The 17,401-nt window shown below is 56.5% G+C and overlaps 1 protein-coding gene across 1 annotated transcript; it reads left to right on the plus strand.

Moving 5' to 3' along the window:
• Positions 1 to 85: 85 nt before the first annotated feature.
• TRIM65 (tripartite motif containing 65) lies at positions 86 to 13,853 on the plus strand. Its single transcript, XM_039500273.1, has 6 exons — positions 86 to 1,026; positions 3,873 to 3,968; positions 4,128 to 4,361; positions 8,862 to 9,033; positions 9,262 to 9,345; positions 13,002 to 13,853. Exons 1-6 carry the CDS (start codon positions 523 to 525, stop codon positions 13,532 to 13,534), a joined length of 1,623 nt encoding a protein of 540 aa, XP_039356207.1. The 5' UTR covers positions 86 to 522; the 3' UTR covers positions 13,535 to 13,853.
• The last annotated feature ends 3,548 nt before the right edge of the window (positions 13,854 to 17,401 follow it).

Raw genomic sequence — 17,401 nt, forward strand, 5'->3', positions numbered from 1 at the left:
GCCAGGCTCAGCTTCCTCACACCAGCAGGTGGCAGGAGTGCTGCATCAAAAACCGCTGGAGAGTGGCTCGGGTAGGTTCTCTCTGGTTTGCCAAGGGCTCTGGCCGGGGTATTCCATCCCAGATTGTGGTCCCTGTAACGGAAAAGTGGGTGGTGAGGGGATGCAGGACTCTGCCCGGTTTGTACAGGACATCCCTGTCCCTGGAGAAAATGGACATTCAGGTTGAAAGCTGAGAAGCCCGTCAAGGGCTAAACAGAAAACAAGCGACTCCAAAAAAGTAGCCAGAAGCACGATGCTGAGTGAAGGCAGCCTTTTAAGTCACCCAGGCAGCCGGCAGACTGAGGGGCTGTGGAGTTGGGGGAGATGAAAACCACAACACCCCCTTGAGAGAGTCGAGAACATGCGTTGATAAACCATGATGCAGCCGGCCTGCATGTCCCTTTAAGAGTTTGGTTGGCTCTGTGCCATCTCTGTGCCCGTCCCTCCTCTCTGTGATACGTAGCTCTAGCCTAGTCTCCTCGCATGCTGCTGTCTGTGTTTTCCTTCTCTACCTCAGCTGCTCCCATCCCAGGCAGGATGGCCTCTCAAGGCCCCCGGAAGCTGGAGGAGAAGCTGGTCTGCTCCATCTGCCTGGAGATGTTTGGGACAGCGGTGACCATGCCCTGTGGGCACAACTTCTGCATGAAGTGTATCAACAACCACTGGGACAAGGAAGAGAAGGAGGCTCCGCCAGGCGAGAAGGACTACACCTGTCCCGACTGCAGGAAACGCTTCAAGAAGCGGCTGGAACTCAGGAAGAATGTCGCCCTTTGCAGCGTGGTGGAGCTGGTCAGGTCTGGAGAAGTGCAGGCCTCCAGCGCCGAGAGGAAAACCCCCACCAATGGAAGGAGGTGCTGCTCCAGGCATGGGCGGCCCCTGGAGCTATACTGCCAAGAGGACAAGATGTGCATCTGCTGCGTGTGCACGGTGAAGGAGTGCCGGGACCACCACAGGGTCCTGTTTGAGGAGGAGCGAAAGAGAAAGGAGGTAGGTCTGGGCTGTGTCTCCCCTGTGATCTGCTCCCAATCTGCAGGGCCAAGGCGAGAGAGATCAGCTCTCCTGCCTGGCTCTGTGTCAGTCCTGCAGGTGGGTGGGTGGGTGGGCGAGTGTGCTCTCCTCGTTGAAGCAGAAGTTTGGCACCCGGGGTGCTCTTCCTGCCCCTGGCTTGCTGTGTGGCCTGGCTAAGTTGTTTACCCTCTGCATGCCTCAGGTTCCCTGTCTGTGAAAGAGGCAGTGCATCCATGCCCCTCTCTGGTGACCCTTGGACGGAAGGAGAAATACAAGTACAAGGTATTCACGTGTTTAACTAGACCAAGGCTCAGCAGAACTGGCAGATGTTGCAGCATATTTGGACACTAAATAGTTAATAGTGTCATACTGCTGTCTGGTGACCAGCTCCTGGAGTTCCTCCCAGCCTTCCTGTGTGCGCGCGCAGCCAGTCCTGAGCTGCACAGGGAGACCCAACAGACCTTAGAACATCTGCAGCACCTGCTCCCCCACGGCAGCAAGAGGGGCAAAAGGCGACAAATACCTGCCTCTGATGAGGTAGCTGAGAAGCTTTGACTATGACGAGATGTGAAGTCATGGCCAAAGGAATGAATTGTATTTAGGGATCAGAGTCCTCTGCTGGTTGGCTGCACCTGCTGCCTGGAATGTCAGGGGAGAGACCCAGCCTTGCAGAGGTGGAAGGACTGCGTCCAAATTCCTATCGCCTGGTGCTGCCTTTTAGCAGCCCATTGCTGTAGCCGTCACATAGCATCCAAGCTGAGCGGTTTCCTCTGAGCGTGTGTGTACGGTGGAGCTAGGAGGATTTGCAGAAGGGAAATAAAAGGGTTTCCAGGACAGGTAGCCCCCTCCAGAGACCTGCATTCTGTTCCCATGTGACTCAGGACAATGCTGTCCCCCTCTGTGCCTCAGTTTCCCCTGCTGTAAAAGTAGGATGCTGATACTTACCTTCCTTTGTGAGGTGCTTTGAGACCTGTGCACCCAAAGTGCCGTATAAGAGCTAAATATCCACATTGCTCAGGAGGGTGGAATAAAGGAGGATGTGAAAGGCTCTGGGAGCTTTTGCTGGGGGGTCTGTGGAGGGTATATGGATATTTGTAGAGGGGATAAATGTTGACTAGGTGCTGAGGGTGCCCAGGGTGGCAGGCACACGTATTACTCTGTGCACACTGATGGATAGTAACGGGGGGTTATTGGAAGTGAGCTGGTTAGTGAGGTAAAGTTACTGTACTGCTGTGGTGGGTTATTAGAAAGTCCTGTTTGAATGTATCAGTGTAACTTAATGGGGGGCTGTGGGCAGGGCACACAGGAAAGACACACAACAGAGCCTGTGAGCAGCCCCGGGCACACGCTTGGAAGACACCATGGCAAGCTGTTAGCTTCATGGATCCTGTCCATGGGTGGCAGGCGAACCGCAGGCTTGAAGAGGCTAGCCCCCGCCCTCCCCTGGCCCGGAGTGCCAGGCAGGCAGCACGCCCGCCACCCCCAGCTAGAGTTGCCAGGTGTCCGGTTTTTGACCGGAACATCCAGTCAAAAAGGGACCCTGGTGGCTCAGGTCAGTGCTGCTGACCAGGCTGTTAAAAGTCTGGCCGGTGGCACAGCAGGGCTAAGGCAGACTCCCTACCTGGCTCCACGTGGCTCCCCGGAAGTGGTGACATGTCCCTCAGCTCCTAGGCAGAGGCGCTGCCCCCACCCCAAGTGCCAGCCATGCAGCTCCCTTTGGCTGGGAACTGCGGCCAATGGAAGCTGCGGGGGCGGTGCCTGCAGGTGAAGGCAGTGCGCAGAGCCACCCGGCCATGCCTCTGCATCGGAGCCGAGGGACATGTCGCTGCTTCCAGGGAGCCGCCCGAGGTAAGGACTGTCCGAAGCCCGCTCCCTGCACTCCCTCCCACACCCTGAACCCCTCATTTCTGGCCTCACCCTGGAGCCCACATCCTGAGCCCAGAACTGGTATCCCCTGCCACACCCCAAACGCCTACCCCAGTCTGGAGCCTACTCCCACACCTTGAATCCCTCATTTCTGGCCCCCTCCTGGAACCCCCACCTCCTCCCATGCCACACACCCCTGTCCCAGCCCTGAGCTCCCTCCTGCACCCAAACTCCCTCCCAGAGCCCACACCCCCTATCGCACCCTAACCCCTCATCCCCAGCTCAGAACCCCCTCCCACACTCCAAACCCCTCATCCCCGGCCCCACCCCAGATCACGCACCCCCAGCCGAAGCCCTCTCCCATACCCCGGCCCCTTCTGTACCCTGAACCCCTCGTTTCTGGCCCCATCCTGGAGCCCTCACCAACTCCTGCATCCCAACCCCCTGTCCCAGCCTGGTGAAAATGAGCGAGTGAGTGAGGGTGGGGGAGAGTGAGCGACAGAGGGAGTGGGGATGGAGTGAGTGGGGGTGGGGCCTCAGGAAAGGGGTGAGATGAGGCGGAGCCTCGGAGAAGGGGCGGGCAGGGGGCAGGGTAAGGGTGTTTGGTTTTGTGCAATTAGAAAGTTGACAACCCTGCCCCCAGCCCGAGCACCGTGCAGGCGGCACAGCCCCGAGCGCTGAAGCACCAGGCAGGTGACACGAGCCATCCCCTGGCCCTGGCCACAGGCCATCCCCCACTAGCACCAGCACGGGCCCCGGCCATGGGGGATGGAAGAGCTGCAGCAGAGAGTGGCAGGAAGCGGGAGGGGTCTGGGAGTGAAGGGGCCTGGTCTGAGAGGGGGAGAATCACGTGATTCCAGGTGACGGGCACCTGGAGAGATCAGAGGGGCAGTTTGCCCAGTATTGTGACACTGAATATTTGTCTCATGTTACACTTTGGGATCTGGCCTCTTTCGCAGGTCCTTTTAGAAGAGTCTCTGGCGAAAACCCAGGAGGAGACAGTAAAGACCGAAGAGGAGATCCACAAACTGGAGGAACAAACTGGCACCATAAAGGTAGTGAGGCAAAGGCAGTCACCCCTCCCCACAGCTGGGATGCAGGGGGCTGGTGACGAGTGCTGCTCCCTCTGGACAGGGCTCGGGGAGGAAGCCACCCAACTGCAGTCACATCAATTCTTTGTCTTGTCATTTCCATTGATTTTTTTCTCTGCCCAGGATTCTTCAGAGAGGCTGAAATCGGGGATTTTGCAGAAGTTTGCCCACCTGATGAAAGAGCTGGAGGAGTGCCAGAGGGGGGCCGTGGACAAGATTGAGCAAGAGCAAGCCACTGCCCTAGGGCAAGTGGAGGAGAACTGGAGCCAGCTGCAGGATCATCTGGCCATGCTCACCCAGCACCAGCAAAAGGCCCAGGAGCTGCTCACCTGGGTGGACGACATGAAATTCCTAGAGGTATTGGTGCCTGCCCAGCCATGAGTGGGGGAGTTGCAACTACCCTGTGGCCATTGGCCTGGCCACCTATACTCCAAAGGCAATTTCACTCTCTGTTTAATGCCCTGTCCACACAGGCAGCTGAACCAGCCTCAATGCTAGCTAAGAGGGTGCATAACATCTGCTCAGGAAGAGAGCCTCAGGTGTATGGAGGATAGGTCCATCAATGGCTATTAGCCAAGATAGGCAGAGATGCAACCCCATGCTCTGGATGTCCCTGGCGTCTGACTTCCAGAAGCTGGGAGTGGACGACAGGGGATGGATCACTCATTGATTGCCTGTTCTGTTCATTCCCTCTGAACACCTGGCACTGGCCACTGTCAGAAGACAGGATAGTGGGCTAGATGGACCATTCATTTGACCCAGTAAGGCTGTTCTTGTGTTCTCTACACTATGTCCAGCCAGAACCATGTTAGAAACGACCCCCCCCACACACACACCCATCTCTCCCTTCCCTGCACGCACACAGTGGAAACTGAGTCTGAGTCTATAAAGTGGCTGGCTGGCAATTTTAATATTGTAAAGTATGGACTAGAGATGGGCCTAATCCAATTCCTGACCCTGAAACATTGGTGTGCTCGAAACGTGACCCTGGGCATGGACCAGCGGTTTATGAATAGCCCCCATGTTCCCAATGAGCGAAAGTCTCATCCAGTTACAGAACAGCCCTGCGCTTTTCAATCAGGATCCAGATTCTACGTTTGCAGCTGAAAAGGGCCCATTGTCAGCTGAACCCAACCTTTCTCTGCCCTACTCTGGCATAGGCGCCGACTTATATGGGGCTCTGGGGCTTTAGCCCCATGAATAAATCCCAGGCAGGGGCTCTGCCCCACCAATATTTTTTCTCCCCTGCTTCGAGCACCGCTGCCGCCGCCCCCGGCAGGGCTGCCCAGAGCCCTTTAAATCCCAGCCGCGGCCGGGAATCAGAGGGCTCTGGGCTGCCTGCTGCAGCGGGAAGCCCAGAGCCCTCTGATTCCCGGCTGGGATTTAAAGGCTCTGGGCTCCCGCGTTTGCAGGCAGCCCAGAGCCGAATCAGAGGGCTCTGGGCTGCCTGCAGCGGGAAGCCCAGAAAATCCCAGCCGCGGCCGGGATTCTGAGGGGTGTGGGCTGCGTGCTGCTGCGGGAAGCCAAGAGCCCTCTTTTTCCCGGCGGCGGCTGGGATTTAAAAGGCTCTGGGCTCCCCGCGTTTGCAGGCAGCCCAGAGCTTAACTTTGGCCGGGAATCAGAGGGCTCTGGGCTGCCTGCTGCAGCGGAAGCCCAGAGCCCTCTGATTCCCGGCTCTGGGCTCTTGCAGGCAGCCCAGAGGGAATCAGAGGGCTCTGGGCTGCCTGCTGCAGCGAAACCCAGAGCCCTCTGATTCCCTGGGATTTAAAGCGGGAAGCCCAGAGCCCTCTGATTCCCGGCTGCGGCTGGGATTTAAAAGGCTCTGCGCTCCCCGCGGTTGCAGGCAGCCCAGAGCCCTCTGATTCCCGGCTGCGGCTGGGATTTAAAAGGCTCTGGGCTCGCAGGCAGCCCAGAGCCTTAAATCCCAGCCGAATCAGAGGGCTCTGGGCTGCCTGCCGGGAGCCCAGAGCCCTCTGATTCCCGGCCGCGGCTGGGATTGCTCTGTGCTCGGTGCAGGCAGCCCAGAGCCCTTAAATCCCAGCCGCGGCTGAGGGCTCTGGGCTCCCCGCCGCAGTGGGCAGCCCAGAGCCCTCTGATTCCCGGCCCCAGCTGGGATTTAAAAAGCTCTGGGCTCCCTGCGGTTGCAGGCAGCCCAGAGTCCTCTGACTCCCAGCCGGGCTGGGATTTAAAGGGCTCTGGGATCCCGGCTGCCAGCAGCCCAGAGCCCTTTGAATCCCAGCCTCTGTCCGCTGATTGCCCCTCCCAGACCCCTGCCCCAACTGCCCCCCAAGAACCTCCACCCCCTATCTAAGCCCCACTGGTCCTTGTTACCCCATTACCCCCACCCCAGACCCCAGCCCCAAACAGCCCCATAGGACCTCAGCCCCAATCAAAGCCGCCCATCTCCATGGGCCCAACTGCCTCCTGAGACCCCACCCAACTTCCCCAGGACCGCACCCCCTACCTGTCCCCTGATAAACCTCTTAGACTCCCATGCCTATCCAATTGCTGCCTGTCCCCTGACTGCCCCTTCGAACCTCTGCCCCATCCAACTCCCCCTGCTCCTTGTCCCTTGACTGCCCCCCGGAACTCCCTACCTCTTCTCCAACCCCCAAACTGCTTACTGTGCCACTCAGACCAGCGTATCTGGCTCCATGCAGCTCCAGACAGTTGCTGCCATGCTCCCCCATGGAGCCCACAGCCCTCTCCCACCCACAGCCCTCTCCCACCCCCAGCACCTGCCTTCCAGATTTGAACACCTCAAAATTCAGGAGTGCTCAAGCTCGGTTTGGGCAGCTTTTACTTCATTTCTCCCAAATCAGTTTCCCCTGCAAGGTGCCAACTGAAGGTGTTGGAGAACAGAGAGATCAGGTGGCCTCCTAATGCCTGGAAAAGAGACAAAGGCTGGAGGAGGGAGTGTCAGTGCCTGTGCGGACTTCTGGGAAGTGCACGGTGTGGAAGGGGATGCTGTGATGCTTTGGAACATCTCCATACAAAGCCAGTCAGGACTCTGGGGGAGCCTCCTCTCTCGGAGCATACTGTCTCCAGGGCAAGAAGCTTACACCTTCCTGGGTCTGACCTCGGAGCATTCAGCATGCCCTTCCACATCATGCACTTTCCACAGCGAGTCTGCCCAGGCTGGTCCTGGGGCAACCAGAGGTCCCTGCACCCCAACTCGGCAGTCAGATGTGACTCTCAGCCAGACAGTAAAACAGAAGGTTTATTAGATGACGGGAACACAGTTTAAACAGAGCTTGTTGGTACAGAAAACAGAACCCCTCTGTCAGGTCCATCTTGGGGGTGGGAGCCCAGAACCAAGTTCTGGGTCTCTCCCAATTTCCCAGCCAGCTCCAAACTGACACTCCCTCCTCTGGCCTCTGTGTCTCTTCTGGACAAGGAGGCCACCTGATCTCTTTGTCCCCAACACCTTCAGTTGGCATCTTGCAGGGGAAACTGAGGCACCCACACAGTATTCAGAGAAAATATTAAGAACATTCCCACTTCATCACAACAGATGCAACAAAATATAATACTGTATATTGAAGTAGGCAAGTGCTGCTTCTGACTTTCCACTTTTAATTGACCCTTGTAATCTTGTGGCACTGACGCGTTGTAGCTTCATTTTACATCGGCTTACAGGGCGGGAGCGGGGGGGCACCACCATTTTGGGCCCCACCAAAAATTATACAAACCTGCCGCCTATGTACTCTGGTGGTTTGTAAAGGACTCTTGTGCCCGGGAGTGGGGAGTGCGGGCAGACCCGAAGCAACCCCACGCCCCCAAGCATGCTCGGGGCCTCCTCAGCTTTGCTGCAGCTATTACTGGGAAACACCTTCTTGCAGGAAGATGGTGCACGTGAGCTCCCCCTAGAGGACTGCATGAGGCATTGAGGCATGCAAATTATGTATCTAATTATATCGAATGCCATATTACAAGGTGACAACATATCCTTGCTTGGGGAGCTGTGATCAGTTTGTCTCCCTCCCTTCCCAGGCAATACAGAAAGATCCAGATGAGGGCAATGGAAATAGTTGGAGGCCTGTGGGGGGAAGGAAGAGGATTCATTTTAGGGTTGCCAACTTTCTAACTGCTGGAAACTGGACACCCTGCCTCACCCCTGCTCACTCCTCCCTGTTCTGGGACTCCCCTGCGCTTGCAGAGCTGGGCTGGGAGGAGCTGACATGGAGCCTTCCCGCCTGCCCAACTGGGACGGAGTGGGGAAGTCGGTCCCCAGAGCAAGGGGCCGGGGTGGGGAAATGGGGGCAGACAAGATTACGCACCCTCATACGCACCAACCTCTCTGCCAGAGAGCTGGAGCTAGCCGAGAGCAGCCAGCCACTTCTGTCCATGAGCAGCTCCGCCTGGCTCCAGCTGCAACTGCTGTGCGTCCTGCCCTGTGGAGGCAGAGGCTGGTTACTGCGGGTAACAGGACTTTTAGTGTCCGGTCAGCACTTCTGACTGGACACTGCCAGGTTCCCTTTCCGACCCGACTTTCCAGCTGAAAACCGGACACCTGGCAGCCCTAATTAGACTGTTCTACCCTGATGCTACTCCGTAAAGGCCCCTGTACAGAGGAACATCACCCATTCTGACAGGGCTAGGAGCAGTGGGTGCAGCTGAACACCGCTGAGCTACAGGCACAGCCCAGGACAGGCCGTTCAGCACCGTGAAGCAGCGCGGTTACTGAGGGTCCCCGGAGCAGATGAATTGGGGAAGTAGATGCAGATGACAGGGGACATGATGACTGTGCCTTCCCCTTTCCATAGGGAAGGGGGTTTCTGAGCTGTCGTGCCACCGAGCCTCGGATCTGAACGCCGGTATGTGCTGCATTTCCTCTCCTCTTCCTGTCCCGTGCAGGAATTCCTGCTGCTCCCTTCTCCAGGCAGCCTGGGAGTTTTGCCAGCTGTTGAATTCAATGTGGCCAGCACGGTGGATTCCACTGCTAAGATCCTCACCGAGGTCTCTAGACTTTTGCTGGAGGATTTGCCCAACTCCCTGAACCCAAAGGCGGCTGATGCTGAACCCAAAGGTAAGTTCTTCCCTTGGGGACCTTCCCCCGCACTGTCCAGCTGGACACCAAGTCACTGTCCCACCCCCGCCTGTATAAGTCACCTCTCTGCAGTGGAACTGGTGTAGATCTGCTGGGCCAACGTGCAAGGGGGCGTGGGGGTGGGGACATCTCACCAGTCACATCCCCGTCTGCGGGAACCGTTCCTTCCTTGTTTCTAGAGCTTTCCCTTTCTCTTTTGCTCTGCAGAGTCAACCAAGCCAAAGGCGCTTGCTGTGATGAAGGCAGGACCAGCCCTTCCCGAGTGTGAATTAAGAGTGGAGCTTCTGAAGGGTGAGGCAGTTCTGGGTCTGAATAACTCAGAATAACACGCGCCGGGAGCCAGCCATGCGGGTGGGTGGGAAGAGTAGGAAAGTGTGTCTATAACCTATGAAGGGGACTGGTGGTTCCTTCTTGGACTGGTAACAACATAGCAATTTAGCAAGCCAAGGCCATGCCTCAGGGGGATCCGAGTTACCATTTTAGAAGAAAATCTGCACTCCCTAGGCAGGATGTTTTGGGGCTTGGCTACACTTGCGAGTTACAGCGCAATAAAGGAGCCCCGGGCGCTCTAGCTCACTACCTGTCCACACTGGCAAGGCACGTAGAGCTCTGACTCCGCGGCTACAGCGCTGCTGGGACTCCACCTTAGCGAGTGGAATAACATTTGCTGCACCTTGGCTACAACGCCCAGGCGTCAGTGTGAATGAAGTGTTGCATTACTGCGCTCTGATCGGCCTCAGGAAAAGTCCCATAATCCCCTTAAGTCAAGTGACCACTTTTGTCACTGTTTTGAACTCCTGGAGGAATGCGGAAATGCCCTTTCAAAGCTCCGTTTCTGACAGCCGGCGTGCAAGCCGTCACTGTGGAATGTTGTGTGTGAGAGACAGAGGCGGAGGGGGAGGTCTGCTGCCGACTGAACTTACAAGACAGCATGCTGACATGCACTCAGCCCCCCCAAAACCCACTCTCTCTCCCCCCACATGCACACAACCATAGGCACTGACTCCATGGGTGCTCCGGGGCTGGAGCACCCACGGGGAAAAATTGGTGGGTACTCATCACCCAACAGCAGCTCCCTGCCCCCCCACCCAGCTCATCTCTGCCTCCACCTCCTCCCCTGAGCATGCCGCGTGCCCATTTTTTTCCCCCTAGCTCCCAGCGCTTGCATCACAAAACAGCTGTTTCGCGCGGCTGGGAGGGAGGGGAGAGGAGGGGAAACATGGCATGCTTGGGGAAGAGACAGGGCTGGGGCAGGGATTTGGGGAAGGGGTCCAATAGGGGTAGGGAGGGGGCAGAGTTGGGGCAGGGACTTTGGAGAAGGGCTTGAAATGGGGGCGGGGCGGGGATGGGGGGCCGTGAGCACCCACCGGCACCGGGGAAAGTTGGCACCTATGAACACAACACACTCCCTGTCATACTCCACCCCTCCCATTTTAAAAGCACATTGCAGTCACTTGCATGCTGGGATACCTGCCCATAATGCACCACTCCCAGTGCCACTGCAAGTGCCGCAAATGTGGCCATGCCCATGTGCTTGAAGCTGTCAGTGGGCAGATTGCAGCGCTTTCCCTACTGTGCTCTCCGAAGGCTGGTTTAACTCAAAGTGCTCTTCATCTGCAAGCGTAGCCATGCCCTGAGTGTGACTAAAGTGATCTGGAGTTTACCCCTGCCAGGGGCAGCTCTAGACATTTCGCCGCCCCAAGCAGGGCGGCATGCCGCGGGAGGCGCTCTGCCAGTCGCTGGTCCCGCGGCTCCGGTAGACCTTCTGCAGGTCCCGCGGCTCCACCGGAACCTCCGCAGGGATGCCTGCGGAAGGTCCACCGGAGCCGCCTGCCGCCCTCCCAGCAACCGGCAGAGCGCCCCCCGCGGCATACTGCCCCAAGCACGCGCTTGGCACGCTGGGGCCTGGAGCCGCCCCTGACCCCTGCTTCTGACACGGGCTTCCTGGGTGACTTTGGGCACGGCTGTATCTCAGCTGCCCTAACAATATGGGATCAGAATACTCGGTTGCCTCACAAGGGAGCATGGGACTTCAGTCATCCATGTGTGCAAAGAGCTTTGAGATCTTCAGATAGAAGTTAACATTGTTAGTAGCTTACAAGGCACAAATACCTCAGCTATCATTACTTAGGCCAGGTCTACACTATACACCTACATCAATATAACTACATCACTAGGGGTGTGAAAAGTCCACGCCCCTGAGCAACATAGTTATATCAACCTTAATGCCCCTGTGTAGCCAGTGCTCTGTCACGGGAAAGCTTCTCCTGTCGACATAACTATTGCCTCTCGGGGAGGTGGATTAACTATGCAGACAGGGCAGCGTAGGAGCGTCTACACTAAAGCAGTACAGTGGCACAGCTGCACCAGTGTACGTGGAGACAAGCCTTTAGTGGACCCGTTAGTTACAAGGGACCCAATTCTCCCACTGCAATCAGCAGGAATTCCTTGTCCCTCAGGGTGGGAGAATGGGGGCCAGGGTAAGTTGTAGAACCAGAGTAATTTCAGAATACCGCCCGTGGGTGGGAATCCCTCTCTTTTACTTACACACACTCTCTCTCTCTCTCTTCCCCCTCCCTCCCTCCCTCCCTCCCTTCGGCAAGCGTCAGGTGCCTGCTCCCGCCCAGCCATATTTAGGCAAGAACTTTCCATGGGGAATGCTGAGAAGCTTAATCACTGCAAGCAGCTGCCAGGCTCCTGGCACAGAGCAGGGATTCATTTTGGCTGGTCACATCTCAACTGCACGTCTCGTGGCACAGCGTAGAATTGAAGTGACGGGGCAGCCAGTCCACAGAGAGCTGCTCCAGACATAGGGGGAAGAGGTAGCACCCTCCCAGTACATTTGACCCATCCAGCCCCAAATCTGAATTGATCCGGGCAGTCTCCTGGACTCTGCTCCCTTGTTTTAAGAACTTTGTGTCTCCCTGGATGTTATTGCTTTACATCTTTTCCCATTTCTACCTTTCTGAGCAACCACCCTGCTGGGTCTATCAGATGGTCTCCAGTTTGGCTTGGTTAGCTCCTGCTTTCAAAAAAACCCAGCCCTTTGAGACAGGGGCATAGCCGAGTGGTCTGAGCAAGCGGCTGAGAGCCAGGAACTTCTGGCTTCTACTCTCAGCTCTGATGCCAATTCCTAGAATACCCTTTTAACCCTCTCCACCCCGGCTTCCCCATCTGTAAAGCAGGGGTGTTAGTATTTACTACATACATTTCTAATATACCCATCACCACAGTGCCTGGAAGATCCGTGCAGGGCTGTTACGGGGATTGGTTAATGTCTGTAAAGAGACGTATTCATAAGCAGTGCCACAGAATGTTTGAAACATTATTAATTGTAATCATGTTAATTATGATTAATAAACAAAGGTCCATAGGCGCTAACTGAGCAAGGTTATCTCCAGGCAGGACTCCAGTGACTGGGGAGCAGTAGCACCCCAACAGAGGTCAATGCATCTACTGGGAAATGCTGTGGATAGGGGATAGTGGGAAATAGTTCTTAGGACCAGAACAAAGACGGTGCTGGCAGAAGGCCGCTGGCATCCTCCTCCTCCTCCTTTCAGAGGATCTCAAAGCACTTTGCAAGAATTCATTAATTTAACCTCCTGATACCCCCATGAGTATCTCTATTCCCATTTTACTGCTGGGGAAACTGAGGCATGGGGCGGGGACATGACCTGCCCGAAGTCGCACAACGTGCCCAGGCAAGAGCCAGGAACACAGCCTAGAGCTCCTGACTCCCAGTCCTGTGCCTTACCCTCAAAATCACCCTGTCACCCAAACTTCCTTTGCGTTTTCCACCTTCAGAGAATTTTACATAGCTGGGTGACGCCTGGGCTGGATTCCTGACATACGCATGGGGTGGGGGTTGGGGGAGGAGGAAGGTTAAAGGAAAATTAAATTGTTCTTGCCCCCGTGGTTTACACTGTGGATGTCCATGTTGCCCACAGATCATCGAAATTTGACCTTTGACCCGGACACAGCCAATAGGTACCTGCAGCTGTCCAATCAGAACCAAAAGGCCAAGCACACCCATTCTCCTGATGGCCTTTGTCAGGATCATGCCGACAGGTTTGAGGTGTGGCAGGTTCTGTGCAGCCAAAGCTATAGCCAAGGCCGCCACTACTGGGAAGTCAGGATCTCCAGCCACTCCGTCATCCTAGGTGTAACATACAAGAAAATCCAGAGGAAGAAGCGAGCGGGTCGCTCCTTCAGCATCGGACTGGATGGACTGTCCTGGGGGCTGCAGATCCGGGAGGACTGCTACTTGGCATGGCACGAGGGCCGGTCGCATAAGATCCGGGCGCCCTTGTACAAATGCCTCGGAGTCAGCCTGGACTATGGCACAGGCATCCTGTCGTTCTATGGCATCGGGGACGAGATGAGGCTCCTCCACTCTTTCCATTGTGTCTTCACTGAGCCCCTCTACCCAGTCTTCTGGCTCTGCGAAGGCAGAGCCGTCACCCTTTGCCAACAGAACTGAGCCAGCGGCTGGGCTGCAGAAGCCAAGCCACAGCCAGCGGGGCGTATCCCACCTTGCAGCCAGCTGCCTGGCTTTATTCGGGGGGCAGCGACTAAAGCTGCAGCCAGGACCGGAGGGGTCACAATGCAGTTGGTTCGCAGGGCCCAGGCGATGGGGTTGCAATGAGTTAAACACGGGCAGATGAGGCAGGGACCCTGAAAAGCAAAGAAACGGGGCTGGAATGAAAATTGTCTAAGTCGTTCAGCCATATGTAAATTAGAGTTAGGTGGCGGGAGACCTGCTTCCTTACCTGTCACAAAGCTCCCCTGCTGGAAGAGGTGAAGCTACTGGGATGCAGAAGGCACCTGGCCTCAGTCTTGTTGCGTGTGGAACGTCATTGCCCGTCTCCAGGCCACGTGACGCAACAGGGAGAAGTTAGGATCCTGTGGTGGCACCAGTGAAAGGGCTGCTGCTTGGGAGGCTCCGAGGGGATGGTGGCAGGAGGGGAAATAGCACAGCTTGGTGTCCCAACCCCCATTTTCTCTGCCTCCCAGAACCTTGGACAATCACCTCCTGCTTTTTGTTCTGAAGAGCAGTTGCTATCAGAGAGGTGTCCTTGCATAGGCGCCGACTCCACGGTTCTCCAGCCCCGGAGCACCCCCGGAAAAAAAAATAGTGGGTGCTCAGCACCCACGGGCAGCCTCATGGATCAGCTCTGTCTCCTCCCCCTCCCTCCCAGTGCCTCCTTCCCACCTCGATCAGCTATTCAGCGGCCTGCAGGAGGCACTGGGGAGGAGCGGGGGCAGGAAGAGACGGGGTAGGGGTAGAATGGGGTGGGAAGCGGCAGGGTGGGGGAGAGGTTTGGGGGAAGGGGCGGAGTGGGGGTCCATCACCCCCAGAGAAATCACAAAGTCGGCACCTCTGTGTCCTTGCTAAGACACTCTTAGCTTATTGAAGGAGATGCCGGTGGGACAGGCCCTTCACTGACGTGCTGTCGAGGGCTGAGGAGGTGGTTACTCTGGTATTGCAAACTCTTAAACCACCCATGTTCCGGGATGGTTCCAAGAAGAGATTCCAGTGTGGCCCCTTTCTAGCATGCGGGGCTGTTCTGGCGCCAGGCCTCAGAACATTCAGAGTACAGTGGGGGTGGGGCGATGGGAGGGGAGCCGACTTTTTCCTCTGCTCTGCAGACCGTCAATTCCCATGGTTGGGTTCTACTTGTTTTTAAAAGTTCCCCTCTGGAATAAAGCTCCGTTTTCTTATGCTGTGAGAGTTTGCCTGGGAGCTCAGGTCTGGTGAAAGGTGCTGGATCGACAGGAGGAAGTTCTAGCTATCCACAAAACAGACCCAGTGTGGGCAGCAGTAGGCGAACTTCCCATCCCCTCTGGCCTGGCCATGTGCCTCTCCAGGGGTCCCGTCCCATCCCTTTTGTGTGTGTCCTGGTCTCCTGTGATTGAGTCCCCTACGGAGATGAACGTGTTTCTTCGTTTCAGCCAACGTGGTTTGGAAATGTAAGAGTTTGAGGGGGAAAAAAAAAGGAACCTTATACCCCACAACCCAGCTCCCCTCTCCAGCAGCCCCTGCACCGGGCAGCCTGGGGCTGTTGCTTTAACTGGCCAGGGCTTTGCTCTTCCCCATCACTCAAACTAGTCAGTGCTGAAGGGTGACGCTGTGCCTTGCTGGGTGGCAGGGGACTGTCGTGTAGCACCGGTGCTGTTACCCTGCTTTGACAGGCCACAGGGAGGTTGGAAGCAATGGCCGACCATGCCCAGTGGTCCTTAGCTGTGAGCCTGCCTGCCACTCAGCCCAGTCTGCCAAGCTTTGCTCTGTGCCTGCCCCCATCCCCATCCTCCACAGCTCCCTTCCAGCCTGCACAGCTGCACCTCCCAGCCACATGGTTGAAGTGAGCCCTTGGGGGCATTGTCTCGGTAGCTTGTCCAGGATAAAGATTTGTTGCTCTCCTGCTACTAGTGGGAGTCTGGTACCACGGCCCTCGCTGATGCTCAGCAGAGAGGCTCATGGAAGTATTGATGCACTAAATCTCCAGGGAGGTCCCCTGGCCCACATCCACTTTACACCAGGAGTGGATTTGACCCAATAACTCTGCTGTCGCTGCTGGACTCTCACAGGTAATTGGCCTCTCCAGCTGCCCTGTTTGAAATGAGTTTGACCCTGATCCAGTTCCCAGCGGACAGGTATCCACAACCACATCCCAAATTACCACCACCGCAGCTGGCTGACTTGGTGCCCGTGTTGGCAGCCTCACTGGAGATGGTGAAGGCCTGAAGCCTGAACACCATCTCCCCCCTGCCTCACCTCACAGTGGACAGAAGCACATGAGTGGGGAAGCCTGCATTGCCGCTCCCTGAGCCATGCCATGGCTGTGTATAAATACAAGGCAGCTATGCCCCATCTCCTAGCCCCTAAACGGTCCATTATAACCTCCCTCTGTCCATATTCCACACACACCTGTCCCAAACCCATCCCCCGTGGCTCTGGGGCCATTGATCACCCCGTTGCCCAGCCCACTTGGCAAACGTGTCCTGCTCAGGAAAGATGCCTCCTGGGCCACAAGCTCATCCCACTCTGAGCCCTGGCACTACCCCCTGAGCTGCTGCCTGCCCGGGGAAGATGTTGCTCTGCCTCAGGGCAACTCCTTGAACAGCCCCGTGGCTTGGGCCAGTGAGGTGGGTTTGCAGACAAAGCTGAGACTGAATTCAGATTCCTCCCCTTGCCTCAGCTTCCTTCTCTGACCAGCCTGTTTCCCTCTCGGGTTAGTGCTCCTTTCTCCCCCCGACATCCGATTGTGGAGATGGGAGCATCTCACTGGATCGGCATGGGAGGAAGGGAGCCAGCAGGAAAAGGGTGACGAGTGAGATGGTCACTAGGCCCCTACTGCCCCATCTGTGCCCATATCAAGCAGCCCCCGCTGCAAACCCTTTCCTCCCCGGCTTTCCATCCACCGTCATGCTTCCATGTCAATGTCCGATCAACCCCTCGCAGAGGTGGGCCCCAGGGCTGGGTGGGCAGAGCAGAAGGGAGAGTAGCAAAGACTGTCCCATGCAAAGCTGGTTGTTGCCGGCCAACTGCCAGGCTGGAGAGGCAGGGCTGCCTGACTTGGAAGGAAGCTCAAAGACTCAGGTGGGAGGAAAATGAGCCAGCTACAGTGAAGGCTGGGAGGGAGGCTCTGTCCTCCAGGGAAAGCTGGGCTGCAAGGGGGGAGGAGTGGCAGAATTTCAGGAATCCAGGTCTCCATATACAGTAGCTTTTATTTTTCCCTGTTCAGGAGGACAAAAGTTAGGTGGCAAATCACCCAGCTGCTTAGCCTGGGTACTGCTCCAAAGCTGTAGCTCTCCACAGAGCCCCTGCCCAACTCCCTTCACTTGGGCAGCATCTGGAGCAGCCATGGAAGGGGGCACCTGATACTGGCTGGCATTTGTCTCCTGCCCCCTGTTGCGGATGCACTGTCCCCTGTCAGCCCGGTTCCCATGTTCTGAAGAACATGAATGGCAGACGGCCATATTCAACACTGGCGGCCTAGTGGCTTCAATGGAGCAGCACCCACCTCTGCCAGCAGTGATTTTGGCCTGGGGCATGCGAGGCGGCAGGCTGGGGGGGAGGGAAGGAATCTGTCTCACCCAGTGGCCAGAGCATGCCCCTAGCAGGAAGGGTTTGGGCAACAGGAGAAGGAAAAGGCCTGTGTCTCATTGCTCTGCTTGCTTTGAAGCCAGCCAGGGGCATGGCGTTTTCAAACCTTAAAAGCAAACACATAAAACTGACTGTCCAGCAAAAGATATTTATACAACTGACCTGATACTAGAGAAATAAAAATGGCCAGATATCTATGGCTGGCCTAGTCACTGGAATCCAGCACACAGAAATCACAGA

The sequence above is a fragment of the Mauremys reevesii genome, linkage group 15 (assembly GCF_016161935.1).
Source record: "Mauremys reevesii isolate NIE-2019 linkage group 15, ASM1616193v1, whole genome shotgun sequence".
NCBI classification, from domain to species: Eukaryota; Metazoa; Chordata; order Testudines; family Geoemydidae; genus Mauremys; species Mauremys reevesii.